The 25,207-nt window shown below is 50.8% G+C and overlaps 2 protein-coding genes across 2 annotated transcripts in view; one reads left to right on the top strand and one right to left on the bottom strand.

Moving 5' to 3' along the window:
• The window catches only part of LOC144941053 (uncharacterized), a 34,222-nt gene that overhangs the window by 2,573 nt on the left and 6,442 nt on the right, over positions 1-25,207 (bottom strand). Inside the window, exons 8-16 of the mRNA XM_078867478.1 lie at positions 21,325-21,407; positions 20,578-20,676; positions 19,523-19,619; positions 17,359-17,444; positions 15,938-16,077; positions 14,023-14,226; positions 13,542-13,624; positions 10,511-11,262; positions 9,455-9,693 (exon numbers count right to left, since the gene is read on the bottom strand). Of these exons, the coding sequence (XP_078723604.1) occupies positions 9,455-9,693; positions 10,511-11,262; positions 13,542-13,624; positions 14,023-14,226; positions 15,938-16,077; positions 17,359-17,444; positions 19,523-19,619; positions 20,578-20,676; positions 21,325-21,407 (1,783 nt within the window). The remainder of the gene's footprint in view (positions 1-9,454; positions 9,694-10,510; positions 11,263-13,541; positions 13,625-14,022; positions 14,227-15,937; positions 16,078-17,358; positions 17,445-19,522; positions 19,620-20,577; positions 20,677-21,324; positions 21,408-25,207) is intronic.
• Positions 1,764-9,245, top strand: LOC144941142 (uncharacterized). The gene is made up of 4 exons (XM_078867674.1): positions 1,764-2,343; positions 2,719-2,944; positions 5,415-6,601; positions 6,729-9,245. The coding sequence occupies exons 1-4, from the start codon at positions 2,033-2,035 to the stop codon at positions 7,717-7,719; spliced, it is 2,715 nt and encodes a 904-aa protein (XP_078723800.1). The 5' UTR covers positions 1,764-2,032; the 3' UTR covers positions 7,720-9,245.

Below are 25,207 nucleotides of genomic sequence, written 5' to 3'. Positions count from 1 at the left end.
CCCCCATTCATAATAATTAGCGGCTGACGTCACTCCACATGGGGGGATGAGGCGCCTCCTCCCCCCTCCTCGGTGTCAACTTACAACCCTCACTACAAAGGCAGAACCCTCACGTCACGCGATCTCCGTAACGCTGTTGAGACATCAAAGTAAAAAGGACGTCATGATGAACAAGGGATTATAACCTTTAAATGAAATAGGTCTGCGTCACCGCGCCCTTACAAATTGCACACGCATTATTGCAATGAATATCACGTTGCGGTCTGCTTTTCCCTTGCAAGTTTCAGATTTACTGCAATACACCCGTCCTTGGACGGGCAAAAGGCTAGTCCAATAATAACGTGAAAAATAACGAGGGCTCACTTCAATTATCGCGCTATATTTAGAAACATATTGTCGCCAGGTGGAAAATATTTCCCCTCTTCGTACCCGATTCGTGAAAGCTGATTGCTTGCAGTGACGCGCGAATATCGTTTTGCACGCCATTTCAAAGCGGTGGACCACGTGTCGCTACGCGCCACGCCAAGTGAAGCCGCGGGCTGTAGGTTGCCCACCCCTGGGCTAAAAGGGACAGACATTATCGGGAGGCTTGAGAGGCGGCGGGAGCGGTGCTCTTTGGATGATACCACACGTATCTCTCAGCTCAAGGGTGGGTTGACCGTGCTCCTTGTTCTTCATGTACAGCTTAACCAACAAAGCCTCGGCTGCCCCTCGCCCATCAATTCTGAGAGAAGCAAAAACAACCTCTTTTTTTTGTGCGTGCTTACATTTTTTTGCAAACGGCAGTTTGTGTTTATAGTTTTAGCGTGTTCCCTTTTGGATTCGTTTTATTTTTGTTTAATTGTGCCAGTCATTTTCATCCGTCCGCTTGTCATTTGCCATATGTTAGGCTATGCGTGAGAGACTGTGTGCGTGTGGTTGTGTGTTTATATACCATGTGTGTGTGTGTGTATGCTGTGGGGTGAGTGGTGGTGCAGTGGTTATCGCACTGCTCTATAAACCCGGCAGTCCCAGCTTCGGCTAACATCAACGGCAAGGGATTTTTGGACCAGCCCCTGGGATTACCCTAGGTTGACTAAGCATGAAATGAGCACTGCACCTGGTGCAGTGTGTAAATATCAGCACTGAGGAGACAAAGGCAGTCAGGTGTGGCATTAGCCAAGTTACCCAATTGTACACCTTTCCAACCCAAATAGGTCTTTTGTCATCAATGTATTTGGGTATATGGGGAATCTTTGTCTTTTGTTTGTTTCTATTGGAAGTAGAGAGTGGTTGTAGTGGTTCACATATTGCACAACAATTATGGTTTCCTGGGTTTGATTCCCGTTGCAATATACATCAATACTAGTGGCAAATTATTTCTGGATTTGGTCTCGGTCTCCTCTAAGTCAGCTGAGCATAAAAGGAAAGTCTGGAATAATTTGTCATTATCAGTACCAATGTATATCAAGGTAGCTCTGCTTGGTGCTTGCAGCTAGGGGTATACAATTGTATTGTGTCGTTGGTTAATATCAATTCGGAAGCCAAACGATACGAGCATTGAATCGCATATTTAAGAATCATTGTTTTTCCATTTGTATGTGATGCGCTCTCATGGCCCCTGCAGCTGCAAAAGGTCACTAAATTAATGATAATATTCAAAAGACACAAATTTCTTGAATTGAATTGTGCTCCTGAATTCGTGACAACTCATCGACTCGCCGGAGTTGCGGTTCACAGTTATCCCCCCTTTTGCAGTGTTCTTCACTAATTTTCAGAGCGGGGCCACTTTCGCCGATAAGATAACACCAGTGTGAGGTTAGCCACACATTTCAAACCATTGGGTTTGACAGCACCATGGAGTGTTTTTACATTTGCGTATTGTCGGAGGCCGCACGTCAGGGTTCGCACTAATGGCCACCAGAGGCTGCCCGTGGCCCGCAGGCCTTGCAATGAAGAACAATGAAGAACATTGCAAGGCCCACGTGTGCTGCCCCAGCCTTAGTAGGCGCTCGGTAACGGCTGGTGGTGCTCGTGCAGCGTGCAGTGGTCGATGGTGATTGTGGAGGAACCTCAGCGGCCGGGGGACCAGGATGGGGAAGCCGAGCCTTGGCCCCCAAAGGGACAGGGGCAGCACTGCGACTCAGGGCCCCTTGCCCCACATGAGGGCCCCTGGCCAGCGCAGTCGGAGCATCACGCCGTCCCCCCGTGCCCCGTCGGTGCCAGCGTCACCACCTCCAACTTCCACAACCCCTGGATACGGGACTGGCGCACGCTGCGTGCTATACGGTGCCCCGTCCGCATCGGACTAGCGGCCACCGCCCTGAGGAGCAGTCTAGTGGATCTGTGGAGCATCGTGGACTGGTAATGGCCTGGGTGGCACGTGGCTGCCCGCACAAAGTGTTGATCGCTGGTGGTGGCACTTATCGTTGCGAGGCGACCGTCTTCCCAGCAGAGCATGTGAAAGGAATCCATCTCGGCTTTTTTCAAAGCCTTCGGGCCAGGTGTGGCTAATAAAGTTAAAGGGAAAAATGTGACAATAAACCAGTGCGATTCACATAATCTGTATTAACCACACCTGGATTGATAACGTTGGAAAATTTTAAGTGGATTCCTTTGTTCCTAAATCCTTTAAGACGTGGTCTGGAGAGGCCACCGGCAAAGCAGCAATTACAACGGTGATATTTATTCGTTTAGCGTGGCGTTGGCGCAGCTGTAGCGGTTGGCGTTGCCTTTCAGGGCGGTGCCCGGTAGCCTGGGCAGCATTGGAGAGTTCCGCGAGGAGTTCGCGTCGCCCATCGAGACGGCACGCCGGCATTCGGCCACCGGGCGCGAGCGACGCCGTGCCCAAGTGGCCACGCGGGCTCTTGCTCGCCGTCTGTTCCCACACCTCCTCCTCCCCTACTGCCGCCGCTGGTGGACTTCCGCCGAAGCCACCACCGCCACGCGGCACCACAGCAGCCAGGTGACCCGATTCCCACGCGTTTCACGGGCAACCTACACCTGCCATCCTCTTTGCTCACAAACTCTGGCTTCGTAAGTGATGGTTTGTGCTACGCACGTAGTCTGGGGTGCGGTCAATCACAGGCACAGCCTCCAAGGCTGGGAACACGGCTCCAGAGTCATGTGGCACAGTTGAAAGAAAAACAAATTGCGTCAACGAATCTAATGTAAGATGCATCAAACTCGATATCCATCGAGTGAGAACAGAAAACTGACTGCCACGCAAGAGTAGTTCTTCCGAGTAGGTGAGCAGACGAGTCTCAAGCTACGAGGCCAGGTTCTTGCTGAAGTCTGCGCCCTCCAGGCCAGCTAGCAGAGGCAGTGTTTCCCGGCGCGTGTTTCTGTCTCGCTAATTCCGGTGCATCTCCTGTCCGCTCCGAGTAGTGGGATTCCCTTCCCCCGCTACCAGTGTCAGCCATGAGTGGCGGCAGCACAAAGGCATCTCGCTCGCGGCGCTCTCGCACACGAATTTAAATCGGCGTGGTTCTCGGTGATTAATACAGAGCGGTCATTTCCGAGTGCAGTTAACCGTGGATTCTTCTCCACTTGGGGGGTAAATGGGCCACACGATGTGTAGGAGAAGCCAGCAAATTTACCCTTCCACAAAAACAACTTGAATTGCTTGTTTTAATCAGCGAGGGCTTTAACAACGAGAAGTTTGTTTTGGCTGCTCGTCGCATTTAGGTGCACAAAAAGCGCCGTGGCCCAAAAGAGCGGCGGCGAACGGGAGAGTTTGCGACGCTCACACCATAAACAAGGACGGTAACATAAACACAGTGCGGCCCCGCACGCACTGGGGCAGTCTCTCCCAGCTCGCTTGCACATGCACGTGTAGTGGGCACAGGCGGTGGTGGCTGTGCGTGTGCACGTGTGTGTGCGCGCGTGTGTTGTGTTGGGAAGAAAGGAGACCACCCAGGCACTCTCCCGCTGCCGAGCCACCCAGCCTGCCCCCACACTCTCCACCGACTCCCTCCCACCCTCCCCCACCCACCACATCCCCCACCAGCTCAGAGCCAGGTTTACCAAGTGCACTTCCTGAGCTAATAAATCCAGCAGCCGGTGGGACAGCCGGGAGCCATGGTGGGGCAAAAGGTGGGGCATCTGGTGGGGCAAACGGTTGGGAGATGGGAAGAAGATGCCGGGCACAGACCCACGTCGTCGGGCCCAGGTGGCGCGTGGAGGGCGACTGGGGATGGGCGAGCTGAGGAGCGGCGCGGGCTGTGTGATTAAACGCCCGCTGTGCCGAGGCTGGGGATCCATGCTGGACTCCGTTTATTTCTCCCCTTCTCCCACAAGTGCTTTTAATCACAGTCGAGCAAAGGCTGCCTGCGCCATTAATTAGAAAACACAACAATGAAATGTCAGACTCATACTTTTCAACGAGCATATTTTTCTTTTTTTTCCTCTCTCTTCACTTTAACAGCATTTCCTTTTGTTGTCCTGGCTCGGAGCGACTTCACTTTGTGATGAAAGGTTTGGTTTTCTCTCTTTCCCCCCCATCACTCACTGCTGTCATTTAATCCAACGTTGCTCCTAGTAAAGGGCAGTCGGATTCACTGAGATTTTTTTTTTCTGCCCACGATGACGTCCTGGACAAGCGCGCGTGGCGGTCACGCTCCGTGTGACCGCTCAACGTGCCCTGGGGAGTTGCGCTGTTGTTAAAAGGACATTGCGGTCCCCCAGGGTGGTCGCGCCCAGCAGTGGAGCATTGACTCTATAACAGGAATCAAAAGTCAACGTGTCTTCCTGCTCAAACAAGTAAAGGGGCAGCACTGGCAGCCCTGAGCCAGTTTTGAAATGTTTTTCTTTGATGTAGCAGTGGCCAGTATTTCTAAGGGTCTTTGCTCACAAGAGCTCACAAGAGCAAAGACCCTGAGCCAGTGTTGAAAACGTCATGTTCTCATGGCAGTGACCAGTGTCGCTTCCCACAATGTGGTACTCATTTTATGAACTTAAGTCCACCGCTCACTCGACTCGGCTGTACGGTTCAATTATATTTATATCAGTGTGCTCTGGCCAGAAAAAACTTTACCGAGTCTCAAGACACATTTTCAGGAGGGTCCTGTTTGGCATTCTTTCCCGGAGGGAACCAGAATTTCTCAAATTTGTGCACGCAATAAAAGAATGTGAAAGGCATGGCTGCTTGTGCAAGCCGTATCGTTACGGTATTTTTATTTGGCCGAAACCTATTTTTTACACGCACACAACAGGTGCCAATTTTCCCGGTTTGTAAAGTTCACATTACAGCTTTCAGGGTGCAGCATTGGCCCTGCGCCAGGTGTGGTCTAATTCTAACCCACGTGCGTGCCCCAATTTACATCTGCTCATTTTTTAGTTTCCATTGTAAAATGTAAAGCATGTGGTTGCATTGTTTCCTCGGGCAACAGCCTTACTCATGGCCACAATTGCTCGTGTTTTATTCTGCCGAACAGGACGACGCACGAGCTGGGGACGCTGGGGAGACGGTGGCGTGCGGCAGGGCTATCAGCGGGGAACAGTGGGCGCGACGGGCGCCGGTGGTAACGGCGCTCGCGGCAGTGGCAGACCCTTGCTGTGACAGCACCAGCAGTGACAAAGGGGTCACCCACTCAATCGTAACCGCGCAGGTTCATCCCTCAGATCGACTGCAGCAGCCCAGCCTGCCGGGCTCAGGCCGATTCACATCCTTCCTTGAAGAGTTTGCCGAATTTTTCGAAATGAGTGGCGAAATAGCGGAAAGTGCATCCACCGATAATTCGTGTAGCGATTCCGAAAAGGAAACGGGTGCCCGCCAGGGTGACCCGGACGAGCCACGTGGAGTTGGTTGGCCGCAACGTTTGAGCCGGCGTGTTGACGGAATCTGCGTTACTTCCACCTCGGAGCTCACAGAGAATCTAGTCCCAGAGAGTCCGGTTTCATGTGTCGCTCAAACGGAAAGCAGCCATGAAGGTGGCAGCAGCAGTTTAGAACAGCAGAGCAAAGAGAGGGACATTATTTCTGCTGTACCAGACACGGGCGATACATCCAGTAACAGTGAGAGGGAGCGTGCGTCACCGGCAAAGGAAAGTTGCGCATTTCAACGTAGCCCTGCGCACAATGCCGCAGCGCTAGAACAGAGTATCGACAGACCAAGATGTCAACGCAAAACTTCAGAAGGAAGTTCATCCAAACTGAAGATCGCTAGGCACAGGCAGAGGAGCTCTGTGGCTGGGGAGGTCAGCGATGAGTCGGACGACATCGGCATCTCCTCGTCAGACGAGCTTGTTATGCCGGCAGCTGTGAGGAGGACGGGAGGAGTTTCCGTTCAAGCTGGGGCATGGGTTGCACCCAGACAAGCAAAGAGGATCGTGTTTGAAGGGGAAACCCCGGAGATCAAAGCCTTCAGTTTGTCATCTGATGAAGGTGGCGTCACCACTGGGGTTAGGGCGGATGTCCGAAGTGACAACCCACTCGGCACAGACGCCACCCCGGACGACGTGCGGCAACGCACTGAGCCCCTACTTCCGCACAGCGACCGCCGGCCACAGCAGGAGGCGGTGGCTGCCGCAGGGGGAGCCCCCATTCTGGACTCTGAGTCAAGAACCCTCAAATGGAAGGGCGTTCCTGTGACGATCGGACGAACGCCAGACACCATGCGGAGGTGAGACTCCAGCTACATTCACAATACATTATGACAAAGAATTCCACTATGCAAACTTGTCCATTTCAGCATAGTTATGGATGGATGTAAGAGGCTTGCTGTGCTTTATTGATTTTCCTTGTTGCAGGGAGCATTTCGAGGCAATGGCCAGACACCGTGGCCTGGGTTCCGTGCAGGATCTGGCCACGCTGATTCTGCACAGCGACAGGGAGGGACGTGTGAAAATCATGCAGGACTTCTACACCTCTCGCCACCCCGAGCTGTGCGACGTCCTCACCGAGCTGTACGCCACAGGCGTGGATCCTCGTGACGAGAAGCCTCCGAGAGGCAAACCCCCTCGAGCACGCAAACCAAGGCACGGCGCTCCGCTGACCTACAACAGCAGCTCGGGCTCGGACGATGCGCAAGAAACAAGTTGCCGAACTCGTCACAGGGTGGCAGTTGCCCGGGGTTTTAAGGACGAGGTCCAAGCAACCCGAAAAGCGTACACATGTGTTCTTGGTGATAACAAGCCCGAATTTGTTCCGAGTTCTGTGACAACAAAGGAGGCCCCTGAGCAGGAACGAGGTCTGATTTGCTCATCAGCTGACCTGACCGGGTCAAAACAACAGCTTCGCAACAGCCATGTTTTCTGCAGCAGCGGCAGGCAAGGTTTGACTTCGTTAGCGAGTGACGCTACTGTTGAGCCAGGAGCAGCAGCAGCCAGAAGTTCCACGAACGACCTCTCCGAATTGCTCGGGGACACGTCAATCCTGGCTGATTTTTTCGGGCACAGGCGAGGCAAGGGGGACGGCAGAGGTGGGGGTTGTGGGAGAAGCAGAGGGCGGCCCGGCGGGGGTGAGGGGAAGCGGGCATCCACAGCTGCACTGGAGCCGGGCCCAGTAGTGAAGATGCGTGCAAAGCGGAGGGACTTCCTGGATGAGATCCTGAGTGGCGATGGTGGCGCTGACAGTGTGGAGCAGTTGATGGACCCATCCAGGGTGGAAGCCATGACTCGGCCCGGCCTCCTCCACCGAAACAAGGCCACCGCCGGGGGGCGGGGGGAGTACTATGACCCCTGGGACACGGCGCTGTGGAAGAAGAATGAGAGTTTCTTCCTGAAGCGTGGAGATTCCTGAAAGCTACACGTGTCGATTTCATGATGGCCACAGAGAAAAAAAACCCTGCAATTGTGACTTTACTTAGCAACAGGGAGCCGAGGTTTAGGTCGCGGCTTAAGCACGGCATTGAGGTTTGTGGCTCAGGTCCAGCAAATATGAAATGAGTGCTTTTGTAATGAACTTGCCTGTGGCTTATGGTGAGTAATAATATATCATGGGATTTAAAGTGTAATAATTAAGCAGGCATGTTAAACATTCTTTGCCACCCAGCAGCATGCATTTTTCGAATAGCTAATGAAATGCACATCGCTCGGTGAAGTTGCTGTGCGTTTAACTCGTACGCTCCATGACCAATGTTATGATTCAGAATTTTTTTGGGGGGTTGGATCGCATGAGTCCATTTCTAATGTGTGTTGTGCACCCTCCTCCACCCGACAACCAAGTAAATACAATTGTCAAGTGAACAAACACACCGTTATTTAATACTTCAGCTCACAGGTATGTTGAGGTGTAATACAAATTGTTGAAGGTTGTTTGCTCACCAACATACCGCAGTGCTCGAGCAATAAAATGTGGCCCGTTTGTTCACGTGACCGCTTTATTTGGCGGGTAGAGGCGAGCCTACATTTCACATTGGCATTTTACTCGCACGACGATCTGACCCAAGAATCAACGATGGATTGCGCATTCATCACTTCGTTTGCCAAGGCAGGTGGTTGATGCCAGGAAAAATCCAAGCTTAGTTTGGGCCTAAATCCCAGCATGCTGTAGCCCAGGTACCGTGGGTGCTGGTGGTGCAAAAGCACCGGAACGCGCCTCCAAGCTTGCACACAAGATATACACCACGTGACTTCAGTAGTATTCTTAATTTTAATTGCCCTCTTAGAATAAAAAAATGTAATGTAAAATAAATAATCTTGAAAAAGAACAACAGTCTAGCTTAATTACTGCATTGAACAGCATGCTACGTTTTAAAATGTTTCTAGAAATAATGTGGTGTACACCTAAATGACGTTTTAGAGGTAATAATTTTTATGTAACCAGTCAATAAGTAGTATTTAAAAAAACTTTTTTTTAAACACGCTTTTATGAAATGTACTAGTAATGAAAGACCTCCACGACTCCGGGATGTGGCCCCGAAGCTTGCCATAACGTAAGGGACCGTGGCTAATTACAGCCAACGTTAGTTGACCGTGGAAAATTAGACCCAAGCCGAAACATAACATATAGAAAAGAATGTTTAAAAATATATATTTTTTATGATAGAATATAGTATTGTGATCAGTATGACATAAGTATACCAAGTTTGCAGTCGATACCACATCGGAAAGTGGGTTAAAATTTAGTTACAAGATTTGAGGATACAACGACAACAACAGAGTGAGTTCAATGAAAGCGTGTAAAAAAAGCACTTTTTAAATAAAACTATTTTAATTAATTTATGTACCGTGCTCATTATTTTGTGTGTCTGAGCAGCATTCCTCATCTGTTAATAAAGATTTATTTAAACAATTTCATGACAAACAATTACCTTATTTTTATCGATGTCATTACAACCCGCATCAAATTGCTCAATTTCTCTCTTTGAAAAGAAAAAAAAACGTATTGTTTGATTCTGAGAGACAAGATATCACTTCTCCATTAAACAGTGGCGCATTTATTCTTCCACAATCGAGTAAAATAACTCCACCTCCCGCATCGACCCCGGCGGGATGATCGACCGAGTCGATCCTCGACCCGGATACGAACTCGCGACTTTCCGACCGCGAGTCGAGTCTCCCGCCTCTCCACCACGACGCACGGCAGGGGACGGAGCCCCGCTCTCCTGGGCAGTCCGCGGGACGTGACCCGGCCTCCGTTCGGCGGCCGAGCGAAGTGATCGCAAGCCGCCCTCCAGCCACTGGTTGGCCATCTGCACGGACGCCGATCTCGCGCCGCGATCGGCACTCCGAGCCTCTGGCATCAGGCGGCTCCAGACCGGCGCGTGAGCACCTGTGGTGACATGTAGCAGCAGCGGTTATTTTGACCATACTTCGCCACGCCGGTCAGTGTGGTTTGTGAAGGCTTGAATATTAAGCCTAGAGTAGAGCGGTGCTAGGAGTGAATGTTTTTTTTTATTTTCTGTTGTGCTATAGAACGATAATATTGTACTCTGGCATAGGGGCCGTCCATAAATGACGTCACGCGATTTTGGACGATTTTTTACCCCCCCCCTCGTCACGCGGCGTCACAAAGTCAGACCCCCCCCCCCTCAAATATGACGTTACAAAGCTCTGCCCCCCCCCAAAACCATATTTCCATTTTTAAAATAAAACATGCTTCAAATTGCTTTAAACTATTGTCATTGTAGTGCGTATTCAATGTGGCGCTGCCCTCTGATGTTGTAGGAGAAAACATTTATTAAAACGTCTAATTAAGTAGAACGTGTTTATATTTATTTCAAGTTTCACCTTTTGATGTGACGTCACGTTTCTCAAACCCCCCCCCTCGTCACACATCGTCACAAATGTCTGACCCACCCCCCCAGGTGCGTGACGTCATTTATGGACGGCCCCATAGTAGTACCGCGCAGCAATGAATTTTGCTGCCCCACAGCCTCGAACAACATGCATGGTGGTCACCCATCCAAGCACTATTCAGACTCGAACCTGCTTAGCCTCCGAAATCTGTCACATTCAGGGCAATTTGGCAAGAGGCGTGACGTCACCCGAGTTGTAATGTCACGACGCTCCCCGCATGCCGTTGATCCCACGGTGACAGATGCAAACCTATTGCTAGAAGATGTTCGCTGGTCGAACCCCATGCTTGCCTCTGCGAGTGAGTGCGCGCTGTTGAGCCGAAAGCCGTTCGCTGTCGGGCGGCGTGCAGTCGCTGTGCCTCCAGATCGCGACACGGCGGGCTTGGTACGATGAGGCACTGTCTGATCGCCCTGGGGCCATCTCTTTGGTGTTGTTGCGGTTTGGCCGGTCACCCCCATCGCTGTAATTGGCACTGCCTCCTGGATAGCCATGTGTGGTCTGGTCTGCCTCTGTCCTGTCGGGGCTATGCGGCCGTGACTCACTTTCTCTTGGCCCTAGGGGTGGTTTTCCACTTTCATCCGTCTCGTGCTGTCCTGATCCACTTTCTACTTGAACAAGGTGTCCTGAAAAACGGTCCACTGGACCAATGGTGCCTGAACCACTCTCCACCAGTCCAGGGTTCTGTAAACCGCTCTCCACCAGTATGGTATCTCTTGAATGACTCTCCATTTGCTGAGGGTCTCCTGAACCACTCCCCACTAAAACACTATCTACTGGACTATTCTCTACTGGACTTGCATCTCCTGAAACGCTGTGTAATTGCCCTCGGTCTCCTGACCCATTCCCCACTTGCTCAAGGTCTCCTAAACAGCTTTGCACTGGATCAACATCTCCTGAACTACCACCACCAACGCTATTCACTGATCTTGGGCCTCCAGAAGCATTGTTCACTGGCGCCGTTCCACGTTGTTCCTCTCGCCCGCCAGGTTCGCGGTTCGTTTGGCCCGACTCTTCTTCTTCCACCGCGGGCAGGGTGACCACGCTGTCAGGCGGATGGGGAGAGTAAACGACATTGAGCGCGAAGCCCTCGGCAGCATCGCAAAATGCCACAACAACCGGACAGCACAACGATACAACTCCCTCTTGATTTGATTAATTAGTCACGATGCAGGATCGCAGTTCGATTGAGTCAAGAATCATATTTTTTTGTTGTTTGCCGAGTGGCTCAGAGGTCGGAGCGCTGAGCTGGTGCCTCTCAATTCATGGAATTAAATCCAGGCAGCCACCTGTGATTTAACCACATTCTCAGGTGTGGCGAGTTAGTGGTCTCAGTCTGGTCACCGATGACTGCATAATAACCATCAAATTAGTTTAGTTTTTTACAACTTGCTTTGACAACATTTCAGCCCTAAGAATTAAACTATCAGTTTCACCGTCATGTGACAAACACCTCTCTTTGTCGCGGTGGGATGTGAAAGTGCTGCCCCCTAGTTTTGATAGGTCACTTGAGATGTCAGAAGTAGTTCTGAAGTATCTGCTTCCACAGGCCGTTCTCTGACAAGGGGTGGTCCACTGCACTGAGACTTCTGAATTTTCTTTGACTCGTGACATGGTAAAAGCACAATTTGGAGAAAATTGCGGGGGAAAAAAACAATATAGTTTGCCAGTTACTTACGCAAGAAAGCCTCACCAACTCTCAAGTCTTTTCAAGAGCGTACTGTATATGGGTGTTTGGCCTATTCCGTGCATAAGTGCAGCATTTGGAAGGAAATCGGAGAAGTCAGAGAAAAGTCACGCTTCTTAGAGCATATCAGCACTGCCACTTCCTGGCAACCTTGCAGTGCCTCTAGTGGCTGCAGGGGTCACATGAACTCATTACAGCAACATACAGTGTAGGAATAAAACATATATACATTTTCATAATAAACTCTTAAATGCACTATTCGGTTCCCGTATCGTGAGCATCAGAATCAATTTGAATTGATGAATGAATGCATCTTTGCCTGCCTAGAGAACTAAAGGCTGCCCATTACTTGTCTCCCAAATCCTATTTTAAAGACGGATTTAACCATCGCCTCGTTTCTGTTGTAATATATTCCTCCAATAAATAACAATCAGTCGTGTCACTTGCGGCTGTTGTTTGTTTTTGTTTATGAATTTCGTCCAAGCTCGGCACTGTTTGATTTGGCCATTGTTTTCAGCGCGAGTTAAGCCCGTTGTTTTTAGCGGTTGAACTAATTTCCCCCTATCCATCTTTTCCTCGGTGTACCTCTTGGCCCCTTTAGTAGCGTGCACGAATCCTAGCGTGCCCATGGGAGGGCTCATATTCCAGTCAAATCTATTATTCCATTAACCTCTGTTCCTAAACGGTGTTCCCGTACCCAGGAATAGTGCGTTCCGACACGAGAGGCTGGCCCCGCGCGTTTCAGCTGCAAGCCGCCTTTTAAAATTCCACAGCGCGCGCCGCCCCCTTAACAGGGGACATCTCGGCGTGACCCCCGACAAAACGAGAGCGTCGAGGCTTGGCCTCGGCTCCACGTGGAGCCTCCACAACGCGGGCCTCTTGGCCCACGTGCTCGGCAGCCTCGCGATGCACCGACGGGGGAACGCAGCCCAAGAATCTCCACTATTTATGAGCGCGCGGCGGATGGAGCACAGCCTCCCGTGGGTGGGCGGATTTCTTTTCGTTGCTCCGTTCAAGGAACCGCCATGGCCTGGATGCAGAAATCGCGCCAGCGTCGATGCAACGGCGTCTATGACCATGCGGCCAATCCCAGTGGATCTTGGAAGCTAAGCAGAGTTCTTGCCTGATTAGTATTTGGATGAGAGACTGTAGGCTTGGGCTTGGGCCTCTTAAAACCAGTCTTGATACTCAGTGAGGTATTTCTGGGTAAACAACTAGAATTATTATTTGTTCCAATATTTCATCCCACGTCTCTCTCTTGCAGGAGTCACTGCCAAAAGTGGCAGTGGATTCTGGACTGGTGAAACAAATGTTCCAGTAATGTCCCGGCCAGCCTCTCTTGAAGCAGGTTGGGTGGGTGTAGTACACGCCTGGCCCCTGTGAGGTGGCCAGGAGATGTCAGTTCAACAATAGCTTCTTGAATCCATCTGTGGCGGAGCCTTGAGCGTTACCCCCTTGCATGCGTGCATTTTCTTCAGGAATTTCCGATTTACTTTTCCACTTGCCAATCGCTCACGAATAGAATTGGCCAAACTTCCAAAAACAGCACCTTCCTGACAAAGAAGTCTTAAGACACAGTGAAAACTTCCTGGGTAAATAAAGGATGTTATTATTTTTTACGTTGAGTGAAAGCCTACCTGGGAGGCCCTCCTGGTGCACATGCCTCCGGATGAGATCGGTCAGGCAAGATGCTTGGGACCGAGGAGGAGTCAGCTGAGTCCTGGTAAAAAACAAAACAAAACTCTAATATTGAGCCAGTGGGCTTTATTGCCAGCTGAGGGGTAGTGCAGCAATTTCCATTGTATTGTATGATGCTGTATCGTCTATGCACCCAGCCCCCAACGACCCTTCACTGACCAACGTGGCGACGTTGGTCAAATTACCCACCGCAATTTCGCATGCCGCGGTGAGGCCCTCATCCAGCAGCAGATCGACAAAACGACTCTACATGTGCAATGAGTTGGTAAATACCGCGTTGGGCCCGACACGAAAACTATTCGATCGCGTAACTGCGCAAACAAAAAAACACCAGCTCGGCCTTTCCCACAGTTTAGGTTTCCCCTTTGCCTCTGTCGTGGTTTGGGTCCGTGTGCCGTGACTCAGCCAGGGTGGCCGTACATGAGCCGGGAGTGTTGGTATTGCTTTGGAGGTCCCACGCCTCGCCGTGTTTGGCCGGGAAGAAGAGAGCAGTCGGGAGGTGGAAGGTCGTATGCCACGGGGTCGCGGGGTCGTGTCTCCGCGCGAGTTTGAGGGCTGCTTCTGCTGCTGCTGCTGCTCCTCCTGCTGTTGCTTCTGCTGTTGTTGTTGCTGCTGTTGCTGCTGCTGCGGGTAGGGACCGGTACGCGAGGCAGAAACGGAAGCACGCTTAAACAACGCGCCGGCATCTACGCGGCGGTCCGTGGCGGCGCAAATCGATTCACCAGCATCGCAGCAGATGTGAATTACTTCTGTAAATGAGGCCAAACCTTTTTTTTTTTCACAGTTTAAATTTCAATAATAATGAACAAAAACCTTTGAAAACAGCGAGCCAAAAAAATCTGCCATTCTTTTTTGGGGAAATACGATTAAATATTTTAATTAAGAGCCTTCAAAACCTTTTTTAAAAATACAAAAGGAATAACAGAGAGGGGCTGTGCGCTGCTGAGACATTGATAAGTTGCCGAAACAAGCTGCCGTTCCTGGTTCACCGCCCCTCACGCGGCGCGTCTCGCGAGCGCTGCGCAGCGCTGCAAGGAAGGCCCGCTTGCACGCGATATTAATACCACCTCGTCAGGCTCTCTGACAAGCAATAATAAAGCAGAGAAAGAAAACAAAGGCATCCGAGATGGGGGCTGCCTTTCTGCTTCCTCTGGAGTCGGAGTGGCTCCGTGGGGGTTTTCGTTCCCGTGCCACAAGACGGGTAACCCTTAAAGGTCACGCGTGGCCCCAGACCGTCGCACGGCCCCAGACCGTCACATCCCACCGCAGCGCATCCCGCACGGGAATGCCCCGGCCGCCGTCGCGCCGTATTGCGTTCCCAGCCACCGCACACTTGGCCGGGCCTGGCGCGGAAATATTGAGTTTCTCATATTCCATGTTCCTACGAAAATATATCTGCACAAAAAAAAAAAGTTTTTTTTTTCATTCTGCATTAACTCTGTATGGAACTATTTAAACCTTTTTATATTTTTCATTATTTTTTTTATATGCCACGGCAATTTTACAATAAACCGTCTGGGCTGCAGCCATCTGCGGCAATGTCACTGCTCATTTTAACAATAGTGGGGGGGGGGGGACCAACACGTGCCGTACATTTAAATGCATCCTCTCATCCTGACGGAAAGACATTGGCTTTGCGAATAACTCTCTTGCGTAACGTGAGCTGCCGGTCTGCCCCGGTGCGCGGTTTAAAGGAGGAGCCGAGCCCCCCCCCCCCCCCCCAGTCATGGCGGGTGGCCTGCGTTCTCGCTGGGGGTGGCCTCGGGAACATCCATCTCACGCGAAGCCGGCAATTACGGGGCTCCCGAATCACTTCAGACATTCGTGACAGACTGCGGCTACCGTCTCGGAGCAGAGCGAAGGGGAGAAAACAAAGTGAAGGAAGGAGAGAGAAAAAACCCACGGGCTCTGCCGCCGAGCGATGGTGGAGGGTGGAAGACTGCGCACAGCTCGGAAGGCATTTTCTGGGAGATTTGAGAAACAAAAGGATGCATTTAACAAGGCTTCCTGCTCGGAGACGATGTGCACCACCTGCAATTATGCTGTTTGAACCGGCTTCTTTCCCCTTCAAGCTCTCACTTTAATTTAGCTGTAACCACGCAGGAAACTGAAGCCCGGGTTTAATGATCCCTGGACGACGCGTGAGGATCAAAGACTCGCCCTGCCGATGCGGCAGGGCCCAAGCACAGACCCAGCCTCGTGCTTATGCAAGACCAGGCCCTCGCAAGGCCATTGCTGTTTTTTGATGGCAGCTGTCGTCTCGAATGCACGGCACACGTTTGCGAGCGCACAAGAGCACGGCATGGCTTGGTACTAACGGCACCGAGGAGCGCACCTCCGAGACGAGCTGCGCGTAATTTAGTTCCGTTGCTCCGGTCGCTGACCCCGACCTCACCGCTGACCCAGATCCAGTCTCTGACCCAGACTCAAGACCTCCGCTCCTTGCCGTTAGGCTCCTCCGGCTCGCTCCATCATCTGCATGGAAACCACGAGCCGTCATTTATTAAATTGCGCATTAAAATTCCACTTTTACACAAACGGATTCATGCTCCATTCAACTAAGTGCTCAATTAGCTCACAATAGCCACCTGAGGCCCGGGGCAGAACCCACGAGCGTGCGTGCTTGGGCAGCGCTAATCAAACGCACGTAGCCCCCGTCTGACGCGGATAAAAAACAAAAAGGGGGAGGTGGTCACTCGCGCTCCTTGAGTGGCTTCAACGTTTAAAGGCGCTGCTTGCGATGTGACTCCTTCAACAGTCGCATAGCTTTCGGATATGCAGGCAGTGGCAACTGCATCAGGGCCTCATGAGCTAGAGGGGCCCAGGCAGTGGGCAATAAATAGGGGGAAATTTAACAAGGTGAAGGGGGGGGGCCCATGTCATTCTTTGCACAAGGGCCCATGTCAGCCATGCTCCACCACTGTCCCTTAAGTTGCCTATTGCATGGTGTGCTTAGAAAGCAGAGGCTGCGCGTAGTTGTTTCTGTACGGCTCTCTCCGATGCGTTTTCAGGTTGCAGCGCAAGTTGTTCGGAGCATTGCCTGGCATTTCGTTCCACGTGCTGGGAGATTATTTAGGAGCGTGGAGTAAAACGTCGGACATCATGCCAAACAACACGCTGTAAAACCTGAAAATACATTGGAGAGTTCATTAACACATGGGCTCAATGCTTGTGAACGCGTGGCCTGGCACGGTGAGCGTGCAGCCCCATCTGCTGACGGCCACCTGCCGGACTACAGGAGCCTCCTCTGTAGTTGTTCGTCCTCCACGGTGTTGCTTACGATGGGGATGCTGAACATCTTTTAGTATTTTTCCGTTCCCTACGTTTTACTCCGATTTATTTTCTTTCTCCGGCGCTGTTTAGTTTAGACAGTTTTCTCCGAGTCACAATTATTGTGCCATGTGCATCGTCTTTTAAACACACGGCTTTTCTTTTTTGTTTTCTTTTAGATTATTTTTTTTAAACGCCTTCACATTTTCATTGCGCCCAACTTTGAACAGGAAACCTAAAGCTGCAGAGACCCGGTTTGTTTAAGTGACCTTTTGACCTTCCAAGCTCAGCGATGGAAGGATGGGAGGGGTTGCGGGGAGGGGGCAACAGCGGTTGTGGGAGGTTGAGGGGGCGGGTTGGCGAAGCGGTGAGAGGACCTACGTGGTGCAGGCACTCCCAAACTCTAACCATCGTGACATCTCCTCGGAGAGAGAGAGAGAGTCGGGGGGAAGGGGTGTGATTGTGGCTTCGTGAGGCCACCCTCGCCTGCAGACGCGAAGCTTCTGGGCGAGTCCGCTCCGGTCCGGGTGACGGAGCGATCCTCCCAGGGTGTGGCGATGCTCAGGGTAACCCTGTCGAGGGATGCAACGTGCTCACTCAGCATCGCAACAACGTCAAAATCAAATGACGCTGAGGTTTCGAAAGTCAATGATGTCACATGGGATAGGGTACTTGGTGTATTTAGAGATTGCTGAAGTACACTTTTAAAAGGGTGTGTTTTTGGCCCTTTTATGCTGCAATTGTGCTCAAGGTCAAATGTCATACATAATATGAAGACATTTCCATTTGTGAACACTTACAGCTGTGTGTGCACCACCTTACAGTGGAGAAAATACCCAGAAAATGTCACACTTCAAAACATGTATATATTATACACTGTACACTCGGGGCAAATATGTTATGCCCTCCAACGTGTATTCATTGCATGTCAATACAAACAAAATGTTGAATTCCCAAATTCCCGAGAAGCTGAATTAAGTGAAAGAAAACATTTTTTTTTGTGCAGTTATCGGTAAACCGAGCAGGGACCATGAACTCAATACAAAAGAGAACCCAATGTAATCACGGGTTTGCCGCTTTGATTCGAGAATTCACGGTCTGTGATACTGGCTCAGTACTTTGCCCATGTCATCCGGACCCTGAGCCACCCAACCAGCACGGTGCATCGTGTACATGCTGTCAGCGGAAACAAGCTACAGTACAAAGTGGCAGCACGTCTGAGCGCCTGCATGCTCCGTCGCGATTGGCTACAGAATTGCAGCGTGGGCCCCGTTAGGTTTTTGCGTCGGACGTGCCAAGGCGTGGTGGTTGGAGCTCGAAAGCTGCATTTTTCCAAATGAAAAGCCCAACGGTGGCCAGGGTGACCTTCAAAAGGGGCCCAGAATAAACACGTCTGCTGTGGCCCGGGTGATTGATTGGCTGATAGAAAAATAAGCTGGAGGCGTGGTGCTGACTTTTTTACGGCCTTGTTTCATCTGGGAGCCGAAACATTTTGAAAGGGTTGAAAGAAACAGGTCACTAACAACCATTCCCCCTCCACCCTGCCCCCACTGGCCCCAACCACATCGCCCCCCCCTCCCCTTACACCCGCAGTAGAGCCGTCAGGGTGCTGGGCCCCACTGCCTGGGCAGGGCCACCCGTGCTCGCTTGCTTGTGCTCCTCCACACGGAGGAAGCGGAAAGGGGTCAGGGGTCAGAGTGGGCACATGAGTTAAACCACGCCGGCCGAAGCGGGGCGTTTGTTTGGCTTTCCCTGCCGCCAAGTGGTCTGTGATCGGAATGCCGCATCCATGCAGAGGGCCTCTGGGAATGGTGGTGGTTGTGGCGCAAGAGGCGTAAACTTCCCACCAGGAAGAAAAGGAAAGCCATCACCGCCACTGATACAACCACTGAGGGCCTGTGCGGTTTCCAGGTTTTTTTTGTTGTTGTTCGGCTTCAGGAAAAAATGTTTCCTCTTGATCACAGGTTTGTCCCCGAGTGCCGCTCTGTGGCCGGCGGGCGTAAATGTCCTCGAGTGGAATTTACACTTTGGTTGATTCTTGCAATCGGCCACTGTTCTGCGTAGAGTCATGACGCCCGCCAACTGAGGGTCTCGCCAATGTTATAGAGCAATATGAAGGAATGAAAAACGACTAGTTCCACAGGCTTCACGTTAGTTTTTGCACTGTTGTTGATGTGTTCTTGCATTCAATCAAATCCTCCTGAATACACCCAGTTTTCATCCTAACTCGGAAGTTAAGGTGATTAAGCCTGGTTAGTACTTGGATGAGAGACTTATTTTAAATACCAGATGTTGCAGGCTTGAGCTTGAAGTGGCTGAAAGCATTGGATTTTTGAATCTATCATTATGGAGCTTTGAGTATCACTCCCTTGTATGCATTGGTTTTCTCTGGGTACTTTGGTTTCATTCCACGTGCCAAACACTCATGGATGGAAATGGCCAAACTTACTAAATACAGGACCGTCCTGAATATTTGTCTTGATACTAAAATAAGATTTCTCTGGGTAAAAACAAAGGGCGTTGTTATTCGTGCCAACATTTTATCCCAGACCTTCCTTTTGCAAGACTCCACCGTCAAAAGAGGCAGCGGACTGCGGCCTGGTCGAACAAACGTTCCAGCGGAACCTAGCGACCTGAGTGAGCCACATGCCTGTCCCCAGTCGCGGCTGAAGGCCTCCACTGGCCAACGTGAGCGTCCCAGGTCATGTCGGCCAGGCGCAGCCCACGATAGCAGCCGCCCACACGTGCTGCAACGGACAATCAGCTGAATTACGTTGTTATCTCATGGGGTGTTTGAGCAATCTATTCGCGTGTTCAGAATATTTCCGTAATGAGAGCATATGTTTTTTGTTGACAATCTCGTAAAGATTGCTTCAAATATTTTAAAAGAATAGAAGACAGATACGATGGCACTTTTTGGATAAAAGAAAATGTAATTGGTACGGTGCAAATATTTGACGAAAAATTGTTTAAGAAAAACAAATCACCTACTTTATGTTATGATTTTATCGTGTTACAACACGTAATATTAAAACAGTTTTATACAAAATATAGTTTCTAATTCATTCGTGGAGAAATGGCTGACATTCCTAACAAGCTGTGCAAGGCGCGCTTAAACCCAATCACTTTACCCTCTCTGTAAATCTGTTCTCAACTCAATTCAGAATCAACAGTTATGTGGTTAAGGAGGTGGTGGAGGGGGAGGGGCAGTAGTGATGGTTGTGGTGGTGGTGGTTGTGGGAGTTGTCGTAGTAGTAGTAGTAGAGGTAGTTGTGGTGGCAACGGCAGTGATGTTGGTGGTGATTTTCGTGGCGGTGACGGCGATGATCGTGGTCGTGGTGGTGGCAGCAGTCATGGCGTGGCAGTGGTGGTTGTAAAGTTGGTGACAGTGGTGGTGACGCACTGTGCTATGAACCTGGCGACCGGAGTATCTTCCTACTCACAACAAACATCGGTAATTAATATCTGAACTGGTCCTGGACCTCCCCTAGGTCCACTCAGCCTGAATGTTTACCTGATGCGGTGTGTAAACATCAGCATTGGGGTGACAAAGGTGGCCGGAAGTGGTGTTGGCCACCCAACCCCTCGTGGGCCGTGCCGGCCTTAATAGGTGCCTCCTAACAGCACTTGCCCCAACAGTCTGTTAACGGATACACAGGGGATCTTTGTCTTAGGTGGCCTTAGTCGTGGTGGTGACGTGCTCACCTGCAGGTGTCTGCAGAAGCACGAGTCCCACGCCAGGCCTGGGCAGTGCCACAATCCGCCCCAATAGCTGAGGGCCCATCAGCACGAGGTCCCCCAATGCTGCCGAGAGGAAGGAGAGGGTTGCGAGATAGAGAGCCACGCTCGTTGCGTTTACCACCGTCAGCTGAGAAACCTCATGGGTCACAAAAAAAGTGTACGATTGTCATTTCAGTGGCATAGATATTTGAGTGCGTAGGCGGTGCAACTGCACCGAGGCCCACAGGCAAGAAGGGACCAGGCGTGGGCTATAAATGGGGTGGAAATGGAAAGGGGGCCCTATTCAACCCTTGCACCAGGCCCAGGATCAATGGTGCATCATTACGTGCTTAATGTTTGGCCATTTCTGTGTTAAAGGCTGTTTTTACATGCGAGAGGAAATTATAGTATCCAGAAAAAAAACTTCTTCTACGGAGACAACTCTGAAAGACTAACACAGACGGGTATATGAACCCACTTGCTGTACTGCCATATCCTAGCCACCATGCCGCCCAGTAGGTTTATGATCTACCATGAGTTGAATAACTATAAAGTGCACAGGCTGTGCAACTCCACTGGGGCTCACGTTCTGGCGGAGCCCATGCAAAGAGGGGGAGCGTGGGGGGGGCAGGTTATATTGGGACAAGGGGCCCCCGTGCCAAACACGCTACCACCGATGCCACCGAACGAGATTTCGAAAGTGTGCAGGCGCCGTGGGCCGTGCTCACTCACCAGGACGCCTTCGCTCCCGGGACTGAGCGAGGCCCGGAATTGCGCTCCGTGCGCGCGGCTTTCCACGGAGGGGGCTCCGCAGGCTGAGGGAAGGGGGAACGGAGGGGTCACCAGGGGCAGGGTTACTTGCTGGCCACGGCGTTGGGCCAAAAAAATGTGACTTCAAGATGTGCGCAATTCCTTACAGTGGGCCGACTAACAGCACCCAACTCCAATTAATTAATATTTTTGTTAAGTATCATTTGTTTTTCTAAAGGGGTTTGGCAATGTTGTGGGGATTGGCGGTGGGGCCAGAGGCGGCTTGTGGAGGGGGGGGGAGTGCATTTCCAAAGCATCTGCGTCAAATACACCGTGGCATCTTTTTAAAGAGGAGGCCCCACTGCGTGCGAGTTGTTTGACCCAAAAATTCGTGACTTCAATCCGTGGGTAAACACACGCCACCGGTGTTGTTCTTCTTCAACCTCGAGACAATTATCCCGTCCGGTTACGAGGGACGGAAACGGAGGCAGGACTGCTCTCTCCCGCTCCGAGCCTGTGCGCGAGCTGGCCGTGCGGCAGCTGGGATAGGCAGCGTCTGCACGGGGATGATCCCGGAGGAAATCGGATCGGTGTGCGTTGAGCTCCCAACTAAAACAATGACTTCACCTCCTGCTCCGCGGCTCTCGGGCCCGGGGGTGACGGCACTCGCTGACGCCGATCAGCTGCTCGCCAAGCAGAGCCCAGCGACCCCCACCCCCCCCCCGGCTGTGCAGGGTGCCGCGTTTTATGGCTCCGTTACCCCAGCCGTCCGTGTTGCTGAATCCGTGCCCCTGTTCAAGTCCAGGCTCAAGACCTGTCACTTCTCTTGTGCCTATGGGCGACTCATATGTATCATATAGCGAACCTGGTGAACTGAGTTCGATTCGCAAGCATGGCAGACTGAAGTGGTGATATCTGAATGGGTCCTGCTCCCTCTTCCAACTTCACCGACCTTCACTGATCAGCATGGTGACGTACGGTCAAACAAACTCATCTAGCAGTGGACTTACAAAAGGGGCAGTTTTATATACTTGAGAAGCATATATTTAGAATGCTATATGAATCCCAGTTGTGTTGCAGTGATGTTCAAAGAAAAGCGGATAACCGAATTAATGTAACAGGAGGGACACCAACGGAGTGTTTCACGAAGTGTCACCTACAATGTCATTGGAGGTCAGATCACCGGGGCCATGATGATAACAATGATGGCCATAACAATGGTGGCGACTGCGTTGGTCCCGAAGATGCTGATGAGCTGACATGTTCTGTTGTACATCACCTCGTCTGCGCCGATGACTCGAGATAACAGGGTCATGGGTAGGCGTGGGGGGATTGGACGGCACAAGTGGCTGCGAGCATGGTGAGTGATCATCACGCCGCTCAGCAAAGATGGATTCCCGCTGGACCAGGAGAACTGGGAGGTGCCGTATAACGATGCATCGATTCGTTGAATAAAAAAAAACACATTCTTTACGCTGATGATACAGACATCGAATCGTGCTCCTGAGAATCTATTATTTACGATGTATGGCATGTGAATGTTACATGTAGGCTAATGGAGTGAGCAAAAACTTGGCAGAAGAAAAACTTGCAAGGTGGAGAAAACTTAAGACAACAATGAATCCATTCTTGAATTGAATAACAGTGACATGCCGGCCATGGGGGTTGGAAAGGTAGTGGAGTGGTTAATGCCCCGTGCTATAAACACGGCAACCTGAGTTACATTCCCGGTCATGGCTAACATCAGTGGTGAGTAATATATCTGAAACACGCTGGGTACCCCCCCCCCCCCTTAACCAACCCGCTCTTACCAATGTGGCGAAATATGATCATGAGCGCGTGGAGACCTTCATGAGCCAGTTGCTGAATAAGGGGGCTGTGCAGCGACTACGACTCCTGGCTGCCTGGCCACGGGTGCTGGGACAGGGCGGCCAAGTAAGAGAGCTCGGACCAGGAATCTGGGAGGCCAGGTCACGTGACCTTGCCGAGGCAGATTAAGCCTCACCAGCTGTCAAGGTCATGCACCCAGAATGAGCTTATCATGGAATTAAAATAACAAAAGAAATAAAAACAGAGAAGATTCATTATCGAGAATTCGTCCGCAGTGCTTGCGGCGGCATGCAGCGGCTTTTGCGGTCGTGAACAAAAGTCACTTGAAATACATAATCGTGATATTAGAACGATAACAATCATTGGTACTACTCTTTTCAAAATAGCCTGCATGAAAGTGGATAAAACCAAAGAAAATATCTAATTTCCATGTTTTGTTTGAATCATATTCAATCTTCATGATCTGCAAACTGCTCAAATACGCCATTGGCGGCATGCGGAGTGGGCAATTGTGTTTTAAAACGGCGCCATGAGTGGCCCAGTGGATTTCCTTACAGTAAAAAACAGCAACCTTTTTTTGTTGTTGCCACGGTTGTCTTTCTTTTCCCTACGCCCTTCGCCGAATCCTGTTCTGAGAGGTCTGCGTCATGCGCCGGCGGATGAAAGGGATATGTTATGAGATTTGTTCGGAAATCCTGGACCCAATGCATAGCTGAACAGTCCCAGAAGGTTGACTGCCGGGCCCGTTTTCTAAGCGGTGCAGACGAGGAGCCTCGCCGAGGCCGCCTTAGCGGCCCGATCGCGCTACCACCGTCGCCTAAATGTGGTTCGCGGTCGGTGGTGGACACGCCGAAAACTGGGCCTGAAACTTGGGCCATGATTTTGATTTTTTTTGTTGGGTTTTGTATGCAGCTGTTGGTCCCCTGTGCTGGTGTGTGCGTGTTGACTTTAAGAATTGAGAGCATATGTCCTGCCATGGCTGGGGATCAGCCAGAGTAACCCGTTACATCAGAGAACACACATGGGCAAGGCAAGATTGCACGACCCGATTAACGCGGCCATTAGAAATCCGCGGAGGCACAAACTTTGGCCGTTTTTATTTTATTTTATTTAGCCACTCACAAGAGGAGAGGAGAAATGGTCTACACTGAACCACCAACTCACCATTCATACAAACAGAAAACTGTTCCACAAGGGTCGGCCTGGCAATTCTGAAATGCACCTTGTTTATTGTGCCACAACGGGGCAGTTTGTTTTCCCTCCTCTTTCCCAGACATTATCCTCGGTGCCTTAGGCTGGCTCTGCAAGTTTGAGCCATGCCAGTCAATTGGTAGAAGTCATAACGCTGGAATATTTTGTTTTCTTCATCACTTAAGTACCATGGTTTTGCATTTTTAGTTACGTAAACTTTCACTGGCAGTAGTTTGTTTTTGTTTTGTTCAACAACAATTTATAACTAAACAAACAGAATGATAAAAAGGTGATGTGGTTGGTGATTTATGAGACTTTAATACTGACCAGTTTCTCACTATCCCCAGTGTCTATGTGGCATGTGCATGCGGCGGTGTATTTCCACAGTGGAACATGGGTGTTAGACGATGATGGGTGTGTGTGTGTGCGCAAATGCATGTCCGCCCTCTGCGACATTTCCTTTTAATCTTTTAATGACTCTAAGTGCGGTCTCGTTTTCTGGACAGGAGCAATCTTGATGCCATTTTCTGTCTTATTTGTCCAGTAGCCGGCATTTACTGGTCTTTGATTCGTCGTGAGATTCCGTGCCTAATCGCCGCCGCGGCTTTGTGTGGGTAAATATTTAAAAAAATCGGTGTCGCGCGCTTTCAGAGACGCGATCTCATGGCCTGGAATAGTTACTTTGCAGTCTCTGCCCCGCAGCGTTATGCCTCAATAGATCAGGGAGGCATAGACCAGTCTAATAAGGGAACGGCGACGGTGTCTTTAGAATGAGCGACCGAGGTAGGGGGTAGGGGGTGGGGTACTTAGCGAAGTTGAAACATTGGCATTGCGCCTGGGGATG

The sequence above is a fragment of the Lampetra fluviatilis genome, chromosome 24, assembly GCF_964198595.1.
Source record: "Lampetra fluviatilis chromosome 24, kcLamFluv1.1, whole genome shotgun sequence".
Classification (NCBI taxonomy): domain Eukaryota; kingdom Metazoa; phylum Chordata; class Hyperoartia; order Petromyzontiformes; family Petromyzontidae; genus Lampetra; species Lampetra fluviatilis.
Note: the sequence above shows the minus strand (reverse complement) of the source record. Positions and strands in the feature narration are given on the sequence as shown.